Source organism: Electrona antarctica, assembly GCF_951216825.1.
Source record: "Electrona antarctica genome assembly, chromosome: 12".
In the NCBI taxonomy this organism is placed as follows: domain Eukaryota; kingdom Metazoa; phylum Chordata; class Actinopteri; order Myctophiformes; family Myctophidae; genus Electrona; species Electrona antarctica.
This window is the reverse complement of record NC_136793.1, coordinates 19,843,248-19,865,592: the sequence shown is the minus strand read 5'-3', so window position 1 is coordinate 19,865,592 and position 22,345 is coordinate 19,843,248. Positions and strand designations below refer to the sequence as shown.

The window sequence follows — 22,345 nt, the reverse complement described above, 5'->3', positions numbered from 1 at the left end:
CTCATAGGAGGGCTGTGGGCAGTTCAACCCGTCCACCAGTGACATCATCGATGGGGAATCCAAGCTAATAGAAACTGCAGGCGTGTGTGTTTCTGCGATTACCTTATCACAATGTAACTCAAGATTGATGTCTCCTTTGTTTGTGTGTAGGCGGACATAACCCTTCTTTTTCACGTACTGGTAGCGAACAGTGTCATCCGCGATGGCATCTGTAAAGATCAACCAAGTCTCATCAGAGGCCCCTTGACAGACGGTCCTTAATAACAAAGAGTGTGTACCAAGTGAAACAGACAGTAATTATGTCATCTACTCTGGCCATTCCGGGTATGTTTCATTTAACCTACCTGCTACATGTGTGGTGGCAGGAGTCATCGCTGTGGACGTGAAAGAGGCTGAAACTCTGCCTGTGGAGTAGTGAGCCTGTGAGGAATTAAAAATAATAATAAATACACATTACATATATCACAATCACACACACAAAAACACAAGTAAACAAATCATGCTACCCCACTAAGGGCCCAGCACTCCTTGCTGACAGGTGCCGCCCCAGGCCCAGCTCGTAGGACTATGTGCAGGGACAAATATCACCCTCCTCGCCCAGCTTCGCTAGACACCGAGGATGCACCGCGGTGGGTTCAAACCTCTAGACTCTGCGGTGGTGGGCAGGTACTTTACCACTGTGTCACTCGAGCGCCAGGCTAAAATATGCAGACAAAAGATGCAGACTTTTAAAAAGTCTTCTCATTTAGGCCATTCCTACTGATGCACATTCAAACCTTTAGCGTGTGCCTTATACTGCATGTTCCACGGTTCCAATCTAGCAAAGATCTAATATACAGTGGTAGTGGTGTCCTGTCAACAGATCTAATATACAGTGGTAGTGGTGTCCTGATCTAATATACAGTGGTAGTGGTGTCCTGATCTAATATACAGTGGTAGTGGTGTCCTGATCTAATATACAGTGGTAGTGGTGTCCTGTCAACAGATGATGCCAGAATCAAAATTGGCATCAGTAATCGAAAAGTACAGACAGTGCCAGAGTCAAAGCATGAGTCAGCAATGATGAGCCATCCAAAAGAACAGATGTCAAAGTCAAAACAGGACTCTAACATAGACAAATGTACATTCAAACAATGTAAATGCTGTATTTCTGTCGACACCTTTGAACGCCACTCATTGAATCTGCATCCTTGATAATCACAAAAGGCTTTTTCAGACTGCATTATTAATGCAGATACCGATATGGCAGATTGATTGTGTTTGCTTGATGCTCTATGAAATTGGTCTCACCCCTTGTATCAAGTGGTTGCAGTAAGCACTGACCAGCTGAATAGTTAAGTGTGATTAGGAGCATGTATGGTAATACATTACGTCGGTCAAGTAAAGAGAAATAAATCTTGGCTAGATGCAAGAGGATGGGATAAATGAGCTGGAAAAACCTTCAGCCTTCTCCACAGACATTCTTGAGTAGTAATGATGTATTTTTCTGCTCTACTTGTGGTGCTAAACGCTGAATGAAAGCGCAGAATTCACCTTGTGTGCTCCGTCTGACCTATATTCCCTGTTCTCGCGAGCGTTAACTCAGCTGTGATGTCTGGGAGTCTCAAAAGGCAAAGAGCATTTAAGGAGAAGCATTACATGAAAAGAGACATTGGTACAACATCAAAGGAGAGTTGATAACCAGAGGAAAAGCAATGGAGTAATGAAAAACTGATTCGACCCCATCATCCAATAAGCGAAGTCAGCGTTTAATATTGGTGCATATACTTTTTGAGTGGTGTAAACCACTCCTACAACTGGCTTTGTTAGTCTGTCTGTCTGTCTGTCTGTGCGTAAAAAAATGAGCATGGTTGCTACGGTCACCCAGTTCACCCGGGTGCGATTTCATTACGTCAGACATTACGTCAGACCACAGCTGATCAGGCTATATAAGACCTTACACCACTCAGTTCACACGGGTGTGATTTTTTATATATATAGCCCGTTAGTAGGCCTGAATGTGCTAAAATGTAATCAACACAAGGATGTCAACAAATGGAACAAGCCGGTGAGGTAGCCAACTATGTACCTGGGATTGAACTGGACGCTATCCTGAAGAACCCCTCCCATCCCATCTACAATATGAGCCGGCGGGGACGAGGAGCAGTCAGCCAGACTCATTCCCCTCAGCACATAGGCTACACAACCAAGCTTGACCTCCATTAACACATGCACTGTCTGTTCTGTTCCATTAGGATTACCGACTGCTGTTTTGACAATCTGGCAGGGTCCGTTCTTGTGGATTGCTGACTCCTACTTTGACTCTGGCACCGTCTGTACCTTTGGATTACCGACTGCAGTTTTGACACTTGCATCATCTGTTCTTTTGGATTACTGACTCCCGTTTTGAATCTGGCACTGTCTGCGGACACTTGCATTGACTCTGGCACCAGCTGTACTTTTGGATTACTGACTCCAGCTTTGACTCTGGTACCTGTGCACATACTATATGGATGTGTGTACTGTACACCACAGAATCCTGACAGAGGCCAGTTGACAGACACTGGGGATTTTTCTTTTTCTGAACTATGTGCTAAATAACTCGAAATTGTGATAGCAATCATTGCTATTGCCAATAGAGCATTTCACAAGAACATTTTAACAATATCAGTTTGGCTACCTTTATATGTATAGACTACAGAATAAGCATAATGAAAACTGGAGTGCTTGCAGTAAAAGTTTCATGAAACATGCATGTCTGTCCCCCAGTTGCACTCATGATGGGGATGGATTGGGGGGGGGGTGCGAGGATGAATGTTTTAACCCAACCAGACTTCTTAAATAAATCAATATGTCCACCTGCCCTCGTATCCTAGTATATTTTTACAGCACTTCACCGTGTCACTCACCGCCTCGCCAGATACCTTTCTGAGTGAATTACTTCGACACCTGACAGAGGACCATGTTCATTTCACCTTCTGAGGACACTTCTAGACTAGTGCCAGAGTGTACAGTCCCTCGTGTGGCTCCCTCATGTAGACAGTTTAAGTATTGCACTCCCAGACCCTCAAATTATGTAAAATTGTAAATGGTCTTACAGCATTAAGCTTGTCTGTCTTTTTGGCCTCCGGTTCTTTCATGGTCGAGGCCAAGAGCTTGTCTCCCTTGTAGTCCTTGTATAGCTCGGCAAGCGTCTCCTTTGTCTCCATATTGGTGGTCCTCAGGTGGTATGCTGGATCCAGCTTTGCTTTTTCCTCATCTGCACCATGCCAGGAGGAAAAAATGTAATAATAATAATAGTAGCAGTCTTTCAATTAAATGAAAGGCTGATGGAGACCACACAATACCCTAGTAGTTACTTGGGCTAAAAACGGCCTTAGCTGTATTTTTCGTGTAAAACTCATGCTTTTACCACAGGCATCTGCCATTGAGAAAGGTTGGGCATGGACTAATCAACATTCCTTAAAAAAGCAATTCTCAAATTACCAAATTCACACTAGGGGTGATTACAGCCATGTACATGATATCCACCGCTATTGAGACAGGGGCATGCATACCTGGATCTAACACTTTGAGGTTGTTTTTAACATGAAAGAAGTTGGAGACATTGAACTTGTCCAGGTTTGTGGGATCCTGTAGAGAAGCCAAGAAACAAACCCAAGTTATCCATCAGACTTTAAAGCATTTTCCAAATCAATTACTGAGATCATGCTTCTCACAGTAATACAGGTTCAAGTTGCAGGCAAACACCACAAGAACCCACCTGTAGCACTATGATGTCCTGTCTGGTGAATGGTTCATCAGTCAGAAGGTCTTTGTAACTCTTGGTCTTAATATTGAGTTGCTCAACAGCCTGAGGACAAGCAGATGCACAGTAACTAAGGTTGTCTGTGTGTGCATGAATATCAGAATTAAAACCTTGAACTGCATCTGTAATGTAAAAGGAGTGTGCAGATTTGTGTTGTGAAAGTGCCATGAGTTCACCAACCTCGTTAGAAAACACATTGCCAGTGACCTTGTTACAAACAATATGGGAATTGTTTGTGAAGACATTGTACAGAACTGGGCAATGATATTTGCCTAGAAAAAGTAAAACATCAAGTACGTAAGACATGTAAGGGCACAAAATCCATATACATAACCAATATTTTCATGGTGTGGCACTGCAGGAGGCATAAATGAGGCAATGCAAAGCAAGTATATTTTTATAGCATATTTCAACAAGGCTGTTAAATGTGAAATATGAGATCGACATTAGAGCCACACGGTTCCCAGGTGCATCCCGAGATCCACATGATTTGAACTTTTTAACCCAATAAGACCTAAGACACAAGGGCACGGTCACACCGAAGTTTAATTCTACCTATGAGGGTGGATTCTGCCAATTCTTTTCAATGGGAATGGAGTGGTTTCTTGCCATTTGCGGATTTCTGAAGCATCTCTGCTAAATCCGGTGTAATTACGCAACATTTTTATGTAATGTTCATTAATATACTCCCGTCCAAATAAACCAATAAAGTAAAGTAAAAACGCTCCCTTCCCATTGAAAAGCAGTGTCAGAATCTACCCTCATAAGAAGAATTAAACTTTGGTGTGACCGTCCCCTAAATCAGTAGTTCTCAGTTCTCACACTTTCAAGATTTTTCAAAAATGTTCCAATAGCAGATATACTTGAGCCGAATGCGAACGAAAATATAACACCGGGTACAGAGGCTACAGGTGTACAAGCTGTGAGCTTGTTATATATATCTGCTATTATTTAATAGCCAATGCTACAATCTGAAATGATGCAGATTCTTTTAAGTTTTTAAATGGTAAATGTAGTGAATTAAACACAAATGACCACTTACTTACCATCACTGTTCTTGGCGATGTTGAGCTTAATTAGAGACTTTGCTTCAAGCTTCTGTGGGAAATGAAAAATACACAACCATAGAAAAGGTGTTGAACACATGTGCAACAGCAACTGTTTTAAAAGGGGCACTTGGGAATATAAATTAATTACTTTCCTTTCAGGGCATTAAAATAAAACAGTGCTGGAGTTTCAAGAGATGTATTTAATTCACATTCACCTGTTCACTGTTGATATTGTAGTCACTTGTTTTTCATTCAATTAACTGTTTAGCACCCACTTTTGTGCATTTCACCTTTCTTTAACTGTCAAATAGAACTACTAATTCCTTTTGAGATCACAGAAGCATTTTAGCATTTGAGGGGCGCTGCCCAGCTTTGTGTGTCTGTGTGAACCCCATAGTGATGATTTGATTGGCTGAGCACGGAATGATGTATGATGATGTATGAGGATAAGAGTGCCGCTCACATCACACAAGTGTGATTTTTTACTTAAGTGTTTTAGTGACAAATAGCAGAGAAAGAGACATTTTGAAAGCCACCCTTTTACCAAGACGGCCAACACAAAACCAAGAGAATTCAAGCCTGTATATAAGAAGTGGTCTATGTCGGGTTCTCTGGGATCTTGATGTTTCCATACCTCTCCAGAGATGGGATTGGTGCAATACCTCTTGATCCATGGAACAATGCTCCTGAAACAGAGGATACAAGATACAATGCATTTGTTGTAGACTGAAATGTCCCCCAAGTATCCACAATACATTGCTGTATGTTCTTCAATAAAGAAATTTAAAAATACAAATACGAAATCAAATATTCAGAGTCAGTGTTCCACTGCTTGATACTTTTATCCTGTGGTTTTAGATCTGTCCCCTTCGAATTACTTTGATCGAAGGGTTTGATCGTTGATTGATGAATCAACGATTAGCTTGGTCTAAGTGGACAGAAATAATGTGAATCTTTGATACATTACAGAACGTGAGTTATGACAAAAATAATCGCAATCATATGCTGAATCAACATTTCTGATGGGGTTCCCTTGCTGTCACATGAAGTTGAGACAAGACAATTATTTTCGGATGCATCAGTTCAAACAAAGAAAAAGTGGAGATTTGAGACAATAGTCAGTGTTGTCAGTGAGCAACACATTACTCAGATACTCACAGCAGATCAAAGACGACTCCCTCTTCAGTACACATAGGATACTCAAATGGCTGCAGCGACAAGCTGAAATATGTAAGGGCAGACTTTAACTCACCAAAGAATATTCTATCAGCAGCATTCTTGCAAAATGCATGATGGTAGCAATGTATTACTGTAACCCTGGCCTGCAGATAGCGTTCCACTGTGATGGCAATCACTTAACATCACGCCTTTACCTGCAGTGGTCAAATGGAAGCCGTCTGAAATCTGACTGTGGGATGTCTGAAATAGTGAAAGACAATAGGGATAAATGTCTGGCACATGTTCATAAACATCGTCTTATTAGAGAAAGTAGTGTAAGTGATTGAGTGAATGTTTTGGTTGAAACAAACTATACCTGATCGTTTCCCTCCATAGAATGCGGTGTACTCCGCGCAGGTGATGTACCTACAAGAGATGACATACATCAGTACACAGTAAGGCTCCTTGATTAGTGTTCATTTAACTCTGAGAGGGGACAATGTTGTACCCTCTCAGAGTTACACATCCAATAAGGGACCAAATAGGCTACTTAATTAGTTTAATCTTCCAACGCTATAGACCAGAGCTACACTCAGGGTAGCTACACTCAGGGTAGCTACACTCAGGGTAGCTACACTCAGCGCAATCTAAATAAAATAAAATAAAATAAAGGAAATACAGCACCCTATTTTCCTCGGGATTTTAGGAGGAAAACTACATGCATTGCTTTGATTTTAAAACAGTAAAGCAAGCCTTGAATTAGCCTAAGATTTAGACTCTCGTAGATGTATTTTATCGATTCTGAGATTGAAAATGTCAGAATCGATTGATTGATTTATTAACAGTTTGCAGAATGGGTAAATTTCACATGAAAGCACAAAAGCACAACAAGCTATTTCGTGCTCAGACAGACCCAGCCAGGGACCCAGGGACCCAGGCAGGGACAAACATAGCTGTCTATAGGAGTGGTTGCACCACTCAAAAAACAGGAAATCATGTAAGGAGGTAAAAAGGGAAAAGAAACATATACAGTGAGGGGGAAAGGGGTGGGGGGGTATCCATATTTTACCGGGGCCAGTTTCGAATTGCAGCCGTCCGTAGGTGCCCTTTGAGAGTGGTTTTGAAGGAGTCAATGGATTTGCATGTCTTAATGGCTGTTGGTAGGGCGTTCCACATTTTGGTGGCATAGGAGCGAAATAAATGTAGTTCCTTGTTTGTGCCGAATCTGGGTTGCACATGGTTTGTTGAACTCCCTCTCGTGTTGTGGGTGTGAACTTTGTAGACATTAAGGTATTTAGACAGGTACATGGGTATCTTGGTGGTGTAGCAAATCTTGTGTTCCAGACCCATTGCAATTTCATCTTTTCGTGTGATAATATTGTCACCCACTCAAAGACTCGTAGAAGCCATCTGCCTTGCTGAGATTACTATTTGATCCAAAGAGAATGGATTCAGTTAGGTGTAAAGATAGTTTGTTATCAGCGAGCCAGGTGCAGATTCTACCAAGTTCAGAGCTGAGGGCCTTTTCAACCTGCAGTTTGTTCCTGTCTGAGACAAGCAGAGCAGAGTCATCGAACAGGAACAAGTTGCAGTCACAAGCTGATGTCATATAGTTTACATATATTAGGAACAGTATTGGTCCTAGTATGCTTCCTTGTGGAACGCCACAGCTCACTGGGAGGGGAGACAGTGTTCTCCCAGACAGTGTTCTCCCCTCCAGGTAGGATTGCATCCAGCTCACTGATATGCTATCAAAACCAATTGCTTTTAGCTTGTCCAGTTGAGTATGGAGTGGGTCACGGTGTCAAAAGCCTTTTGGAGGTCCAGCATGACCATGCCGCAGTATTTGCCAGCATCCACCTCATGTTTGATGTGGTCGCTCAAATAGAGGAGGCATGTGTCAGTGGAGTGGGATGTTCTGAAGCCATGAATTCTGGAATTCGTACATAGATTTGTTTTGTGGCAAGATACTTTTCAACCTGTTCATAGAATATGTGGGTGATGATTGGAGCTATAGAGATGGCTGAGTCTCTGAGAAATTTGGAGGGAATATTGTCATGGCCAGTGGCCGATCAAATACATCTACGAGAGTCTAAATCTTATGCTAGCCTTGAATAGATGGCGATCATAGATCTATTTTATCGATTTGCATAGATACGAAAGTAAAAGTCAGACTGACAGACTCGATAAAAATACATCTAATGATGATAGTCTAGAATACAAGGAAGGCTACTATGTAAATCAGATGTACTTTGTTTTAGCTTGTTTTAACTGAAAATACAACAGCAAATAAAGGTCGATAAGACATAAATGGTATCAAATTAATTGAGAGTGAGGGGTAAAACAGACACGATGGCGTAAAAATACATTTACCCGTTAAAGTTACTAACGTAGGAAGGATTTAACGTGAACCTGTTCTTTGGAAATGTCAAGGCGAACTTTTACTTACATTTTATCTTTCTGGTGTTGACGCTTCCCCATTGTTGCGGTTGTTTAATGTTTGTAAATAGAACTAATAATGTTTTTTCTGTAACTAAATAGCAAAACAATAATGCTAGAAAGCTCTGCGTTTGTTTTCAGGGCGCTTCTTCCGGTAACATCTCGTCTACTCTTCTTCTTCCACCTCTTTAGCTCCAGACTATACCCTAGAAATCCGTAATGCTGCCCTCTACTGTCTACAGGATATAAAACAATCTCTATGATGCTTTTTGATTGATTGATTGAAATATTTATTAACAGTTTGCAGAATTACAGTACATTTCGAGCACAAACTCAATACAAAGGCTGTTAACTGTGAGTGGACGACCCAATTAAGCATTACACTTGTTTCCAACAGGGTCCACCATGTTAAATTCATCAAAACATTTAGAGACGTACAAATAGACACAAAGAACAGAACAGGAATTCATCATAATGGAGGTAAAAAGGGAAAAGAAACATATACAGTGAGGGGGGGCGGGCGGTGGGTGGGATTCAGATTTTACGGGGCCAGTTTCAAATTACAGCCATCCGTAGGTGCCCTTTGAGAGCGGTTTTGAAGGAGTCAAGGGATTCGCATGTCTTAATGACTGTTGGTAGGGCGTTCCACATTTCGGTCTGGCTAATAAGCCAGACCGAATCAGCCGGCGGGCGGACACGATAGTGTGATTTGAGTCTGGCTTATTAGCCAGGCTAGGTCAGCCATGGACAGCCAGAGGTCAAAGTCAAAGTGGCTGGGAGGCTGTGAATAGGCCACAGCAGTGTATGACGCAAGGTTAGGACATGCAAGTTAACAGTGTACACAGTACACTGTACAATTCTCAGTGTTCATTAAAATGTAAGTGTATCATGTGTATGTTATATTTTAAAACAATACTTGAAACAAATTATGTGAAAGCTCTACTGATGTTTAGTAAACAGGGATTCCCTATAAACAGAAAATACATTTGAGGTGGGTTGCTAATTTTACCCAATCAGGAGAGAGTGCCAACTTTAATACCAGCTTCAATTTTAAGGTGTTCCAGTTCCAATTTTGTCTGCTCATTTCTTTGTGTCATCACTTCCAATTTCTGTCTGTTTACTAAAGAGCTGAATGAGATGAGGGGACACTCACTCTATCCAGAGCTTGGGTGGTGTTGCTGGTGCAGTGGTAAAGTCCCTGCCCACCACCACAGAAGTTGTGGGTTCAAATCCACCATGGTACATCCGGCTTTGTAGAGCGCCTGTGAACACAACTGGCCCGTGTTTGGGGAGGGAAGCCACGCGGGGAGGGTTCCCTCCCTCCCATCATAGCATCATACATACTGTAATATGAACTTGAAAAAGCAATGGCTCTTTATTCCATTATTCCAAAACTAGGGATGCACAGTTATTGTTGGCCCATATCCCAACATAAACAACTTGAATGTAATCCAACTTTATCTGCTAAAACCGATTATTATTATTTTGATATTACATTTTAAGGCCAACATCGTCCTTTACCGATATGACTTAATGAATTGCCCATAGGAGGAATGAATTGGAATAAATAATACATTCTGGAGAAAAGGGAGGTAAAAATTGGCTACACTAAATTTAAAAATCACACCCGTGTGAACTGAGTGGTGTAAGGTCTTATATAGCCTGATCAGCTCTGATCTGACGTAATGTCTGACGTAATGAAATCACACCCGGGTGAACTGGGTGACCGTAGCAACCATGCTCATTTTTTGAGCACAGACAGACAGACTAACAAAGCCAGTTGTAGAACACTTAATTAAAAATACATCGCATGGATGCACCCGGGACTCTCAGTATCCTCAGTGATGTATCCCAAGGTCATCAGGGTTTCGGGTCTTCCAACATCATACCCCTCACTCAGGTGACCCAACCGGGGTGATCAAGTCCCGACTTACGACCCAGTAGCTACCCTCGATCAGACCCATTAGGAAAAAACCAGGGCCACACAATCCATTCCTCCGGAACTACTCTGCCGGGTCTGGGTATGCGGGAGGATCGCATCAATGTGGCACGTGGAAGGACTATAGGCTCTGTGGGTTGCCTCCTGTCCGGGCCCCTCATACGTCTCACCAGGTCCACTCCTGCTCTCACCAGGTCCAGCACCTGTGCATTGCACCAGACTCTTCTTCATTCAGGAGTGGTGGATTCTCGAGCCGCAGGTCGCAATAACATTGCCATGTTGTACAGTGATTAAAGGACTCATCTGTTTAGCCACTCTATATTTCCCTTCATACTGTAACAGACACACACACTCACACACAAAATAAGACAATAAGTTTATTATTTTGACCGGGCATTTAGAGATTCAAAGATTATCATATAAGTATGTCTAGTTCAATTATTCTAATGCGAGTGTGGCAGAAACAAAGCTGGTTAAGCTTGAATGATGGTGGTGAGTATTGTACAGTAGTAGGTACAGTACATTGTCTGTTGCACGCATTTCGTTCGGAAGCATGAAGACATCACACGTCTGAGCCGTTTCATTAACAATATCCCATCAAACAAAGAAAACCAGGTGGAAATATGGTGGTAAGGCAAGCAGAAATAATTTCAACTGAATGATGTATTTTGTATACAAAATTAGAGAACGCGGCAGAAACACTGCTACAATACCTGAGTTACAATTGATTTTATTTTCTCTTAGCTGACCAGTTCAGATAAGACATACACCAAAAGCCTGTATTCTAATGAGTGTTTCTGATTAGTGGTCTTTGTAAGCGAATGTCATCATTTATATAACTAAGACCATGTTTACATGTATGGAGCACAGATTCATAATTACAGTATACAATACATAAAAAATATTCATACAGACGTAGCAAAAGGCATGGCATGCAGTAATCGAAGAGGAATAACCTTTTGCGGTTCTCACAGCGATGTGATAGTTTGTTTCTTGTTCACGGCCAGGTAGTGGGCAAAGGGCACAGTGGACTGGACAAAGTGGACAATATGGTCAGACTGTCAAAACACCTTCTCAGTGACAAGACAATTTGCATGCTTCCTTTCACTCGTTGGAACATTGTTACTGCAATTTACTTCCATTCAGCCACAAGGTCATTAAAACCCTGCAGGGCCCAGCGATGCTTTTGGGCAACATTAATATATTTTATCAAAAACAGAGTTCAAAGATTTTATTTTTTTAATTTAATTTATTATCAATTTCATCATTGGGTCCCATTGTTTTACAATGGGTCTTACAATGCCATTGGTCAGTTCATGATATTTGCATATAGATACCCCCCACAGAGGCAGAAATTCACACAACTTGAAAATCTCTGGACTCATTTTTAACAATTTTTAACCATTGACCCTGAAGATATTCCTCACAAAAATGTAAGTAAAATGCCTGAAATATTTTGTGATGTTGGACGATTAGGCCAGGCTCACAATTGGTGTTCCAATTCATTCCAAAGTTTGAGAGTTGAGGTCAGGGCGCTGCAGACCAGTCAAATTCTTCCTCACTCATCTCAACAAACATTTCTATTATGGAGGGGCATCTGGGGCATGGAGGGTTTGTCATTCTTAAACACAAAACAGCCTTCTGCAAGGTATTGCTACGAAATTGGAAGGAGACAATTTTCTAGAATGTTATTGTAGCTGTAGAATTAAGGATTCCATTCACTGGAGAAAAAAAAGGCACTAATCAGAAACACATATTAGTTCGTTCTGTGTGAATTCTGTGAAAATATATTTTAATATTTAATGATATGATACTACATTTAATAAATACCCTTAGTTTAGCGGTTTTCTTTTCTTTCACAGAATCAAAGGTTTTATGGTCATGATTCACCAGGATTCTGGATGGCTTGCTTAAAATAAATAAATACATATTTTTGTAAATCTCAATGGGAAAACATGAATGGCCAATTTTTCAGTGGAACCAGAAAACCACGCCCACTGCTATGCACTATACTCGCCTATAGGATGCATTCGGATATACACTGAGAACACTGAAGCGCACCCGAGTGCTGTCTGGTCATTGGTAAATTCAGAGTGCCCAGCACATTGCCGTTGGGAAATTGTGAGTGTTGCTCTCTGGGAGTGCGCACACTGACTGCTTCGACTCCAAAGCGAGGTCGAGCATCTGAACATTGGAGGAGGAAGTCATTGCAAAATGAGATGGTTTGTATGCAGTATTCAACACTTCACAATTCACACATGGAATAATCATGATTATACATGGGATGCATTTTAAAAGCTGAAAATTATAACATTAGTAAATGAGTAACTATTCTGACATGAACTACTCAGTGCTCCATTACATCTCCACCAGAGCTCTGAAATCGGAGCAGATTCTCAAAGTGTATTTCTGAAAGCACCCATAATATACATGTCACTAGATAAAACTATAAATTTTTATGGAGCATCATAAACAAAATCACATTGGCACTTGATTGTTAGGCATGCCCAACCCTTCATATAAATCATGAAACAAAGGCTGAAGGTACACAGTTGAACCGTACATAATGTCAACTAAAACAACATTTCATTGACACAAATTTGACATAATGGCAAAGTTTAAAGTAAAAAAGAGGGGGAGCCATTGTACACCCTCACAAAAACAATGGACTTGAATAGCCAGAGGTTTCCCCTACACATGAAGTGTAGCTGTTTGCTTGGAAAGTGCTGAAAGGGGTTGAAATAGAGAAAAGAAAATCCCAATGCTGTTCTCTTTGAGAACAACTGAGGTCCGTTGAAAATGGTCAAACCCATAGCCATTTATTTGCTTGGTACCATCTTGAAAATGGGTATTTTCTAGAACAGGACAGTTCTGTGTGTTTCCTTAGAGAGTCTGTTAGTGTATAAAATCACCGCAAGTCTAACATGGACACTGTGCCATCAGTGATGGTGATATGGTCTGCATGCTGAAAGAGGAAAGAGATATGGGTTAATCACTTAAGACCTATACACCATTCATATACAGGTGTGTGTGTGTGTGTGTGTGTGTGTGTGTGTGTGTGTGAGAGAGAGAGAGAGTGTGTGCCGCTGTGTGTGTGTGTGTGTGTGTGTGTGTGTGTGTATAATGTATTTGCTGTCGGGCAGAAACCACACAAAAGCATCAAAAGTAACAGATCCACAGCCCAGGACGGACTTTTATTTTCTCCTTTTTTATGTGTATAAAAGTGTACTCACTGTAAAAAGAGGAGGGTCTCTGCTGTGAGGATGAAAGCCCTTCTGTTTACATGTGGAGATTTCATCTGTTCCACGGTCTGTTAGCCTGAAGTAGCCAATTCTGCAACAGCAACACAGAGAGCAACCCTGTCATGCTTGGAACAACTTTAGCACATAGACACTCAAGGAAAATATCTTGGGAATTATGTTGACAAATATACAAAGAACACATCAAAACCCTTGGATTTGTAGTGTACAAAATACACTCAGGGTTAAATTAACAGAGGATTTTACTGTGTAATTGCATGGTGAAAAACATCAGTGAAGCATTAACAATTTCCCCCCAAAAGAGACTTTCCTGCCTAAAGACTCACTCGTTGAACTTGGGTGAGCAGACGATAGCAATGGCCTCTGGTAGCATCATCTGGTAGGAACAGTGTGTGTGGAGGTCTACACTAGACAGGAACGCTGTCTGAGTTGGGTGGGTCTGAAAGAACAATTCAGGCAGTCAGTGGTCAATCTTTACAGTATACAGGTGCAGAGTAGACACTTCCAACAATGCCTGGGCAAAACAGCCTGGTGGACCTGTGGAGTGGGCTTGCATATGTAAACGGGTGATCAAATGAATTACAAGGAAAAGATTTGGTCAAGCAGACGTTCAGTCGAGTCCAATATCAAACTTTCCTCTGCATTTTGCCATCGTTCCTGCCATCTACCGGCATCATATCGGAAGGTATGACTGGCCGAAAAAAGTGTCTTGTGGTGCAAGAGAGAAGAGCATGTCAGGCACGCTGTTCCATAGGAAGAGCGGATGAGATGTTTTCCTAGCAAAACATCTCACTGCGATCTCCTCCACAGGGTTATTTTGAGCCATGCTTTGAGCAATTTCCATATAATCTATCATCAAAACCTGATTACATAAAAACATACTCAACTGCAATTAACATGAAATAGATAAGACTGATTGATTGATTGATATTGCTGCCGAAGGAAATTCCAGACACTGCATGTAGGCATACTTCAGCATATTTACTATTGTGTCCCCATAACTCCACATTAGCTATTTTCACAATAGCGGTTATGCAGTATACCAGGCTGACAACAGAGCAAGTATGTACACAACAGTGTCCTATAAAGCCTGATCAATACCGAAAATACACAATTTAGAAGCTCTCAACACATTGCACTGCGACACGTTTTGTAAGCTAGTAAATTGTCTATTTTTGTTGTGCAACACCATGCAGAACAAAGTATAACTCAGTCATGCAGGTGAGTTGGGGGTGTCTTTACTCACATGGATCCAGCCCAGGGTGATGAGATTGTACTCATCCTGGATGAGGAAGAGTTCCTCCTCATTTTCCGTGTCACAGTAGTCAGGTCCACCAGTCTGTTTTGGCACTATCACATGGGTCACGGTAAATGCATTTCGGGTCTGTAGAGAGCACACAAAAAATGACTACCAACAATGCAGAACTGCTGTGTGTCCCACTTTGGGTTCAGAGTGAAAAGGCCACATCATTTTCACAGACAAAGTAACTTTTGTGGGGAAAAGCTTATACAGAAAAACACTTTTATGGAAAATGTATATATAATACATATACTTGAAGTTGCACAAAGCTGACGTTTCTTTTCTTACCAGCTTGCCACACAGGATCCCGCACGTCTCTACAGATCTGCTTGTGTTGCCCTCTGCCAACCTGAGGAAACTCCGACACAACTCTGCAGGCACCGCCAACTGCCGAATGGCATCCGACATTGTATCTGCAAAAATAATAACGGACTGATTTTGGAAAAGTTGCTTTCTTGTTTGTTTTTGTTTTTACTGAAACAACGCATGATTAAAGTAGGTCAAACAATATCAGCTGAGCAGAGAATAAACACTTTGGAGCAGGGGTGGTTGGGTTTAAAGGGTATCCGGAGAACTCGCCAGTTTACCAACTCGCTAGATTTAGTGCATTTTAGTTTTACTTCACCTTCATTTAAATTGCATGAATTGAGAGAGAGAGAGAGGATAGTTGTTTAGAGTTAACACTAGAGAAAGTAGGAATGCTAAAAGTTTAAACACCAAAGTACCGAAACAATGTAATTCATTAGTAAACAATATCCTGCAATATCATTGGTATTTACGTACTCAACTTTTTATCATTATCTAGCTGACCATTTAATTGCACAAAATAATTTGATCACTTTGGAAATGAACTATAACATCTGTGAGTTTGACATACTACACTGATGAAGACAGCATATTAGCATAACGATGAAGACAATGATGAAGAATTTGCTGCGGCGACTTGGTAAACTGGCGAGTTCTCCGGTAACCGTTTAACGCCTGTAGGCTCCCCTCATTTCTGAATGAGATTAACTCACTGTTGTTCCCAGGGCTGGCCAGAGAGCCTGGTTTGAGCGATCGGTCAAAGGTGGGTGGGCCAGTGGTCGGTGTTCCAGCTGTGGTCGGAGGGCGACTGTGGTTGGTGCCACCAGACAAGTCCCCTGGGCTGTGCGGAGGCGTCACTGCAAATGTTCCGACAGGCGGGCCCTGGATGCCCGGGATGAGGGGCATGTCAGGGGGCGGGGTGCCGGGTGTGGCAAATTCCAGGATCACTCGCTGGCGCTCCTTCTCCAGCTCCTGGCGGCGGATCATCTCCTCGAAGGCACTGAACTGCTCCTGCTCCCGCTGGCGGCGCTGCAGCTCCACAACACGCTGGCGCTCCACGTCCAGCGCTCTCTGTTTCGACTGCTCGCGGGCCAAGGCTTCTTCCTCTGCTTTCTGTATATCAGCACCAATTGAGACAATCCGCATGGTATGATGAGAGCCAACTTGACAACACCTTCATCTTTTTATACAGCTAACAAAGCACCTTTCACTTCAGTGTTAAAACTTGAAATTAAAAAACATATAGCTTGCATGTTGTAACGTGCCCACAACTATGTTCCTAATTTATTTGTGGTGTACAGTTAATACACCTTGGTTTAAAATGTCACATTGCATAATAAATCTATCAGACATTTGTATTATTATCTTTTTTGGATGCTGTTATGGTTTTGCGACTCTCCCTACCTTAACCCATTTGTATTGCTCTTGTTGTCTTTTTAATATAAACTGTAGCATTTCTTTAGTACATTTAGTAGTACATTTTAATAAGTGTAGTTAACACTCGTAATAAGGGCAAGACAAAAGAGCTATACCACAGAAATGGAACGTTACATTTTGTTATCTCTGGATGTTAAACTTAGTTTACTTTACTTATCAAATCTGATAATTCCCCCATCTTTTAATGATTGTCTTTGATGATACATATATTTCAGAGAAATTGTCACACATGAGGCCATCTATTCCTGTTCATCTTATGGAATTTACCTTTTTGACATGGTACTGTGCATGCTCTTGTTCAAATCTCTTCAAAAGAGCTTTCTTTAAGACCTCTGCTTGAGGGAAGGCAATTTCCTTAAGTTTCTGAAAGAGGACACAAAAGAAAATTAAGAACTTATTTATCCTGAACAAAACTGTTCTAGAGGCCACATAATAATAATCATAATAATAATAGCTCCATAATTATATAGAGCTTTTCTGAATACCCAAAGCGCTTTACATAAAACACTGTTACACTAGGAACAAACTTTATTCAAGAAAACAAAAAACAAAGCAAAACAAGAACTGCACTGTCGAGTGCCTACTTGCTTGTTGCACACAATTAGGCCATAAATGGCCTAATAGTGCGCAAGCAGAGCGTGCAAGTACTGTCGACCGCTACAAACTGTCTATCGATTTAGAAGTGTCCTGGATCCCTTTTTAGTTTCTCAAAGAAAAATAAATCATTAACGGATTAAAGGAAATGCCTCTATGTATATGTATATGTAGTTGATTAGCGGTATAATGTGGTTACTTTGCGTATGCCCCGTTTGATGCGTATGTATCGTAGCAGCATATGACTGGTATAACTAGCTCTCAATGATGACGTAATAAAGATGTGGATTAAAGGACCCAATACCAGGGTGTAATTGGTTTTCGATGGTGACGTAATGACGATATGTTTTAGTGTCGGGAGGATTAAAGGTAATGCCCCTATGTATACATGTATGTAATCTGACACCAATGCCATATCAATTCAATTCAAAGGGCTTTATTGGCATGAGAAAACATACGTTTACATTGCCAAAGCAGAAAGCACAATACAACAATACAGCAATACAATCAAAACAAAAAATGTGTACATTTGAACGTCAGAATCTTCAATAGATCCATTTCTATATTGTACCAAGATCACTGGATGCAGGTATAGTGCAGGAATATACACAATGATTAGTCTTTAGGGTGGTTGTGTTCCGTTTGATATCCTTCTCCTATCACAGCAACTCACGAATCTTGCTGCTGTGTTTGCACATTGTTGTACTTCGCCCAGCAGATATGGGAGTTTTTTGTCATTGGTCATGTTTTCAAAATCTCCGTGTGTGGTTGTAATCTGTGGGAAGTATGTGTCTCTGATGTCTTGGTACAATGGACAGATGGTTAGGAAGTGTAGCTCGGTTTCCACTTCATTTTGTGTGCAGTGGGTGCATAGTCTGTCTTCTCTCGGGATATCAAGCACAAGTAGTCATTACGTCATACGCTGGCACGGCGCATACGCATCAAACGGCGACATACACATCGAAGCACTGGACGAAAACTATTACTTGCGCGCTCTGCTTGCGCAAGTAAAAGCAAGGGAAGGGGGGACATCTTAACCAGACCTCAGCTGGGGAAAGCTATCTTGAAGAGGTGGGTTTTGAAAGAGAGGAGGGAGGGGGCAACTCTGAAAAACTTTAAACTAGCGACTACCTTGAGTGTGTCCTTCTTCTCGGGAATGTTGGCTGTTTTGTAGTCTCTATGCTTTGGAAGTTTCTCAATAAAGAGCCTTGAGAAAGAGAAAAACTAAACATTAAATGCTCTGAACATGTCTATTTTCATCATGCATATATATTTTTTAACATAAATCAATGACTCAGACAAAAAGCATGTTGTCGGTTAATTCAAAAGATCAGGAAATCTTCAACAGACATTTCAAGTTCAAAACATTAGACAGTCATACAAAACACTTACGTGATGTACTTATTGTAGAGGACAAACGCATGCTCAATATTTCCCTCTTCTATGTAGATATTAGCCATCCGGATCATCTCCATGCCAGAGCGGAAATAACGCCGCGGGGGCACATCATCGTTGACTTCAACTGAGCTCCCCTTCTTGGTCAGAGCACGGACACGCTCCTCTGGTGACAGACTAACATCGTTGTGGTCTGCCATGATTACACAGTTTGATTCGTTTCACCTCCACCTGACACACTAGGAAGACAGGCACAACACACATTAGTCAGTTAAAGCAACTGAATACTGCTTGCATTTGAACTCAAGGTGTGATATGCCACTCTTTAGTGCTGGCTGGATGCTTGTTACATCTCACTGATGTCACAATAAGTCAGCTATATCCATATATGGAGTTTTAGCATTTAGCAAGTCAGGATTATCAGCACTAAATGTCTCTGCCGGGCCAGCCAGCTCTATATATGGAGCTCTAGTCTAGAAGATCAACCACAACCAAATATGGAGTTAGTTTGTCATGTCAGACTTAGATAGGTTAGTTAGATACCGTATATATAGATACCAATATTCAGTGTCATCATAATACCCATACGTGAAGGTGAGTGAAAGCCTTCGTTACAAAACAAAACAAAAACACAATTAGTATTGCATCAGGTAATTTTCTTCACTAGGCCGAGGGTCAATTCTTGGTATTCGGTGAATCAAAGGTGATGTTCTAGGCCTAGGGCGAAGAGGCGGAGGGCCAATGGCATGCAAATTAGCCAAACCCTACAGCATTAATGACTCTCTCTTCGTTTCATAACGTCTCTGTCGGGTGGAAACCTCATATGTCCAAAACTGATTCAAACAGCAAAAGTAGCAGATCTGCAAGCTCAAAACAGACTTTGTGCCACGTTTGAGCCTGTGGATCTGCTACTTTTGTGTGACGCTGTATTATGATCTAGTAGGGCATTCATTTACAAAAAAACAAATATAAGAGGTTTCTGCCCGACAGCAAGCAGCTGTAGCAGAGTTTCACGTGCCTGCACTGTGCAGTTCACTGCTGTCACTCCTGCAAGTGCGTTCACAACAGTCTACTCTGTTGTAACAACATCAAATTTAGAGCAGTCTTTCAGCCTTGGTCACATGTTTTTAAAACACCAGTTCCTGGCCACACAGCACACACCAGCCAAAAATCAAGGTTTGACAAAAACCTTTTTCAGTAGCACAGGTGTGGCTGCTGTAGTTGGTTGAATATTTTTGTCTTTTAAATAAATATGAATATTTTTGAGTGGTGCAACCACTCTTAGAAGAACCAGCAATGTCTGTCCGTCCATCCCTATGTCTGTCTGTCCATATGTTTAGGGTACCAACATGTCACTTCAGACAGGTCTGATTATTTTGTATTACTATTGCATCAGATCATCAATGATCATACTATTGCATTAATTTTCTTCACTACGAGGCTGAGGTTAAATTCTTTACTGGTATTCGGCGAATCATTAAAACAAATGTTCCCAGGCAAGAAGGGCCTGTCGCAAATGGAACATTAATGCTAATTTGTCAACTGACACTTAAGCTTTCAATGCAGCTAACTCAGGCGTTTACTTTACCTATAACCCTATAATTATTTTAATGCATCAATTATTAAAAAACGTATTTCAAATCACAACAGCAGCAGAAGGCTAAGTGGCTTACAGATTAGAGTCTATTGATTTTAAAATCGGCATCAGAAATCTTTCCATCTTAATTTGGATAACATGAAGGTTATAGCTAATGCGTTTGTGCGTACTCTTGTGTGTAATTACCCATTTTCAAATATCTTGTTCACAAGCCATCACATGTACAGTAGCCACTAGCCTGGGGATAGGGCGTTTAAATGTACAGTGACAAAAGCTTATCTTGGTATTGTCAATGTTAAAATAAATCTTGATTTAGTTATTCATTTACAATTAATCTTACATTTCCAAAAAAAACAGGCTCTTTGAGATTTGAAAGGAGATGCAATACACAAACAAGCATGGTCACTGATGAAATCTGATTGCAGTCAGGATTTATCACCATACTGCACCTCCAGTGACATTGGCATAGAGCCCGTTCCAAACTGAGAGGACTGTATTGACATTGCACCAGACTCAGATATAAAATAAAATAATTTATGTTATTTGACATGAAGATTATGATCAACTTCTTGAACCATGGCCACCGGGGTTGTGTTGCTTGGCTGTGCTTAGTTAAAAGTAACATAATGCATGCTCATCTGTCGTAATGTCAAACAAACATTTTGGTATGAGTCGACTTGGGAACATCTTTCTTATTTATCCAATTTATCTCTGGTTTTTGATCACTGTGTGTGAGATTATGACTGGCATTGATTTACGACGTTGCATTAGCTCCTTTGCTAACGTGTATAACCTGTTCGCTAAACCAGGACGTTCCAGCTACAGTCTAAATTGTGTTCATTTATGTTGAAGCGGGTTGTTTTGCTTGCTTACCTGATCACACTGCAGAAGGGGAACTCTTGCGTATATACAAAGCTACAATAAATACAGCAGGCATAAGATTAGTTGCTTAATATCGAGCACCACCACATCTTTACACTTCCGCGATGATAACAACATCCGCTTGACGTCATAATCCCGGAAGTCTCGCGTTACAACCCAGAGTACTGTTTACAAGACTGTTGACTTGCCTCCTTAGAATATATATATTATTAATATATATATATGGGCTCTAAGGTTGCCTCTCGCAATTTGCATTCGGAGATTGTGGAATAGTTGTCTGGCTACGCGATACTATTCATGGTTAAAAGGTTCAAACAAACGCAGGTTTATCAACTCAACTTTATATCCTCTTTCATCAAAATTCAAATGCAAAAAAGAAAAGAAACAAGAAAATAGTTCGTATCAGCTAGACAAACAAACGAAGACAAACATTTTAAGATTTGTTTTTGGCTTTTCTGCCTTTATTGATAGATACAAGTGAAGAGGAAGAGAGAGAGAGAGGGGAGAGACATGCAGCAAAGGTCGTCATTAACGGGAATCGAACACGCGACGCGATGTCAGCGCCTGGACCACTAGGCCAGCGGGCGCCCCAAAGACAAACATTCTATCAATAAATCAACATGCTCACAGGATTGTTGGTTGTGAGTTGTGACAGGCTAACCTGACTCCGCCAGATGGGGCAGCAGAGAGTACACTGGGTTCCCCCCTCCTAGTGTACTCTCTGCTGCCCCATCTGGCGGAGTCAGGTTAGTGACAGGCCGCCGCCTAATTATTTTTTCTCAGTTCAGCGATGTCCAGTAATTCCAGTAGAGGGAGCTCCAATGTTACAGATTCAATAGTTGATCCACCCCCCCCCCCCCCCCCCCCACACACACACACACACACACACACACACACAAACACACTGTCACAGTCACATATTACAATTTTGTGCTCAGTCACTAACTAACTAGGAGACTACTACAGCACACACCTACACTCTGTACTCCCATCATAAAAACATAGGTACCATACAAAGGGACAGAGAATATAACAGATATAAACATAGGTACAAAACAGGTTCAAAAGTAAAAACTTCAAACATTCAGCTTTCAAAACCGTCTTCGAAGGATCCCTGTGATGGGCTAAGAGGATAAGCAGCATTCACGCACGCACACACACACAAATGTATATATATATATATATATATATATTGCACAAAT

At 41.2% G+C, this 22,345-nt stretch overlaps 2 protein-coding genes and 1 long non-coding RNA gene across 3 annotated transcripts in view; 1 reads left to right on the top strand and 2 right to left on the bottom strand.

Moving 5' to 3' along the window:
• Positions 1–8,637, bottom strand: part of ppil2 (peptidylprolyl isomerase (cyclophilin)-like 2) — a 31,564-nt gene extending 22,927 nt beyond the window's left edge. Inside the window, exons 1-12 of the mRNA XM_079515605.1 lie at positions 8,444–8,637; positions 6,371–6,420; positions 6,210–6,255; positions 5,995–6,057; positions 5,471–5,522; positions 4,834–4,885; positions 3,968–4,059; positions 3,743–3,832; positions 3,537–3,612; positions 3,078–3,238; positions 345–420; positions 103–209 (exon numbers count right to left, since the gene is read on the bottom strand). Of these exons, the coding sequence (XP_079371731.1) occupies positions 103–209; positions 345–420; positions 3,078–3,238; positions 3,537–3,612; positions 3,743–3,832; positions 3,968–4,059; positions 4,834–4,885; positions 5,471–5,522; positions 5,995–6,057; positions 6,210–6,255; positions 6,371–6,420; positions 8,444–8,475 (897 nt within the window). The 5' untranslated portion in view covers positions 8,476–8,637. The remainder of the gene's footprint in view (positions 1–102; positions 210–344; positions 421–3,077; positions 3,239–3,536; positions 3,613–3,742; positions 3,833–3,967; positions 4,060–4,833; positions 4,886–5,470; positions 5,523–5,994; positions 6,058–6,209; positions 6,256–6,370; positions 6,421–8,443) is intronic.
• A 2,130-nt stretch (positions 8,638–10,767) lies between these two features.
• LOC306933233 lies at positions 10,768–12,575 on the top strand. The gene is made up of 2 exons (XR_013791202.1): positions 10,768–11,398; positions 11,430–12,575. It is a non-coding gene; the product is annotated as an uncharacterized lncRNA (long non-coding RNA).
• LOC306933232 (STAM-binding protein-like A) lies at positions 11,602–21,307 on the bottom strand. Its single transcript, XM_079515369.1, has 10 exons — positions 21,135–21,307; positions 18,662–18,903; positions 18,401–18,476; positions 16,943–17,038; positions 15,952–16,351; positions 15,221–15,345; positions 14,879–15,016; positions 13,959–14,071; positions 13,606–13,705; positions 11,602–13,337 (listed from the first exon to the last, which is right to left on the bottom strand). The coding sequence occupies exons 2-10, from the start codon at positions 18,862–18,864 to the stop codon at positions 13,281–13,283; spliced, it is 1,308 nt and encodes a 435-aa protein (XP_079371495.1). The 5' UTR covers positions 18,865–18,903; positions 21,135–21,307; the 3' UTR covers positions 11,602–13,280.
• Positions 21,308–22,345: the final 1,038 nt, after the last annotated feature.

What these genes read in the sequence shown, in the direction of transcription:
- LOC306933232 (XM_079515369.1), bottom strand. Translation starts at nt 18,864, where the DNA reads ATGGCAGACCACAACGATGTTAGTCTGTCACCAGAGGAGCGTGTCCGT. An exon ending in AGAAGAAGGACACACTCAAG is followed by an intron (nt 17,039 to 18,400) that starts GTAGTCGCTAGT and finishes GTCCTCTTTCAG; the next exon opens with AAACTTAAGGAAATTGCCTT. An exon ending in GGATCCTGTGTGGCAAGCTG is followed by an intron (nt 15,017 to 15,220) that starts GTAAGAAAAGAA and finishes TGCTCTCTACAG; the next exon opens with ACCCGAAATGCATTTACCGT.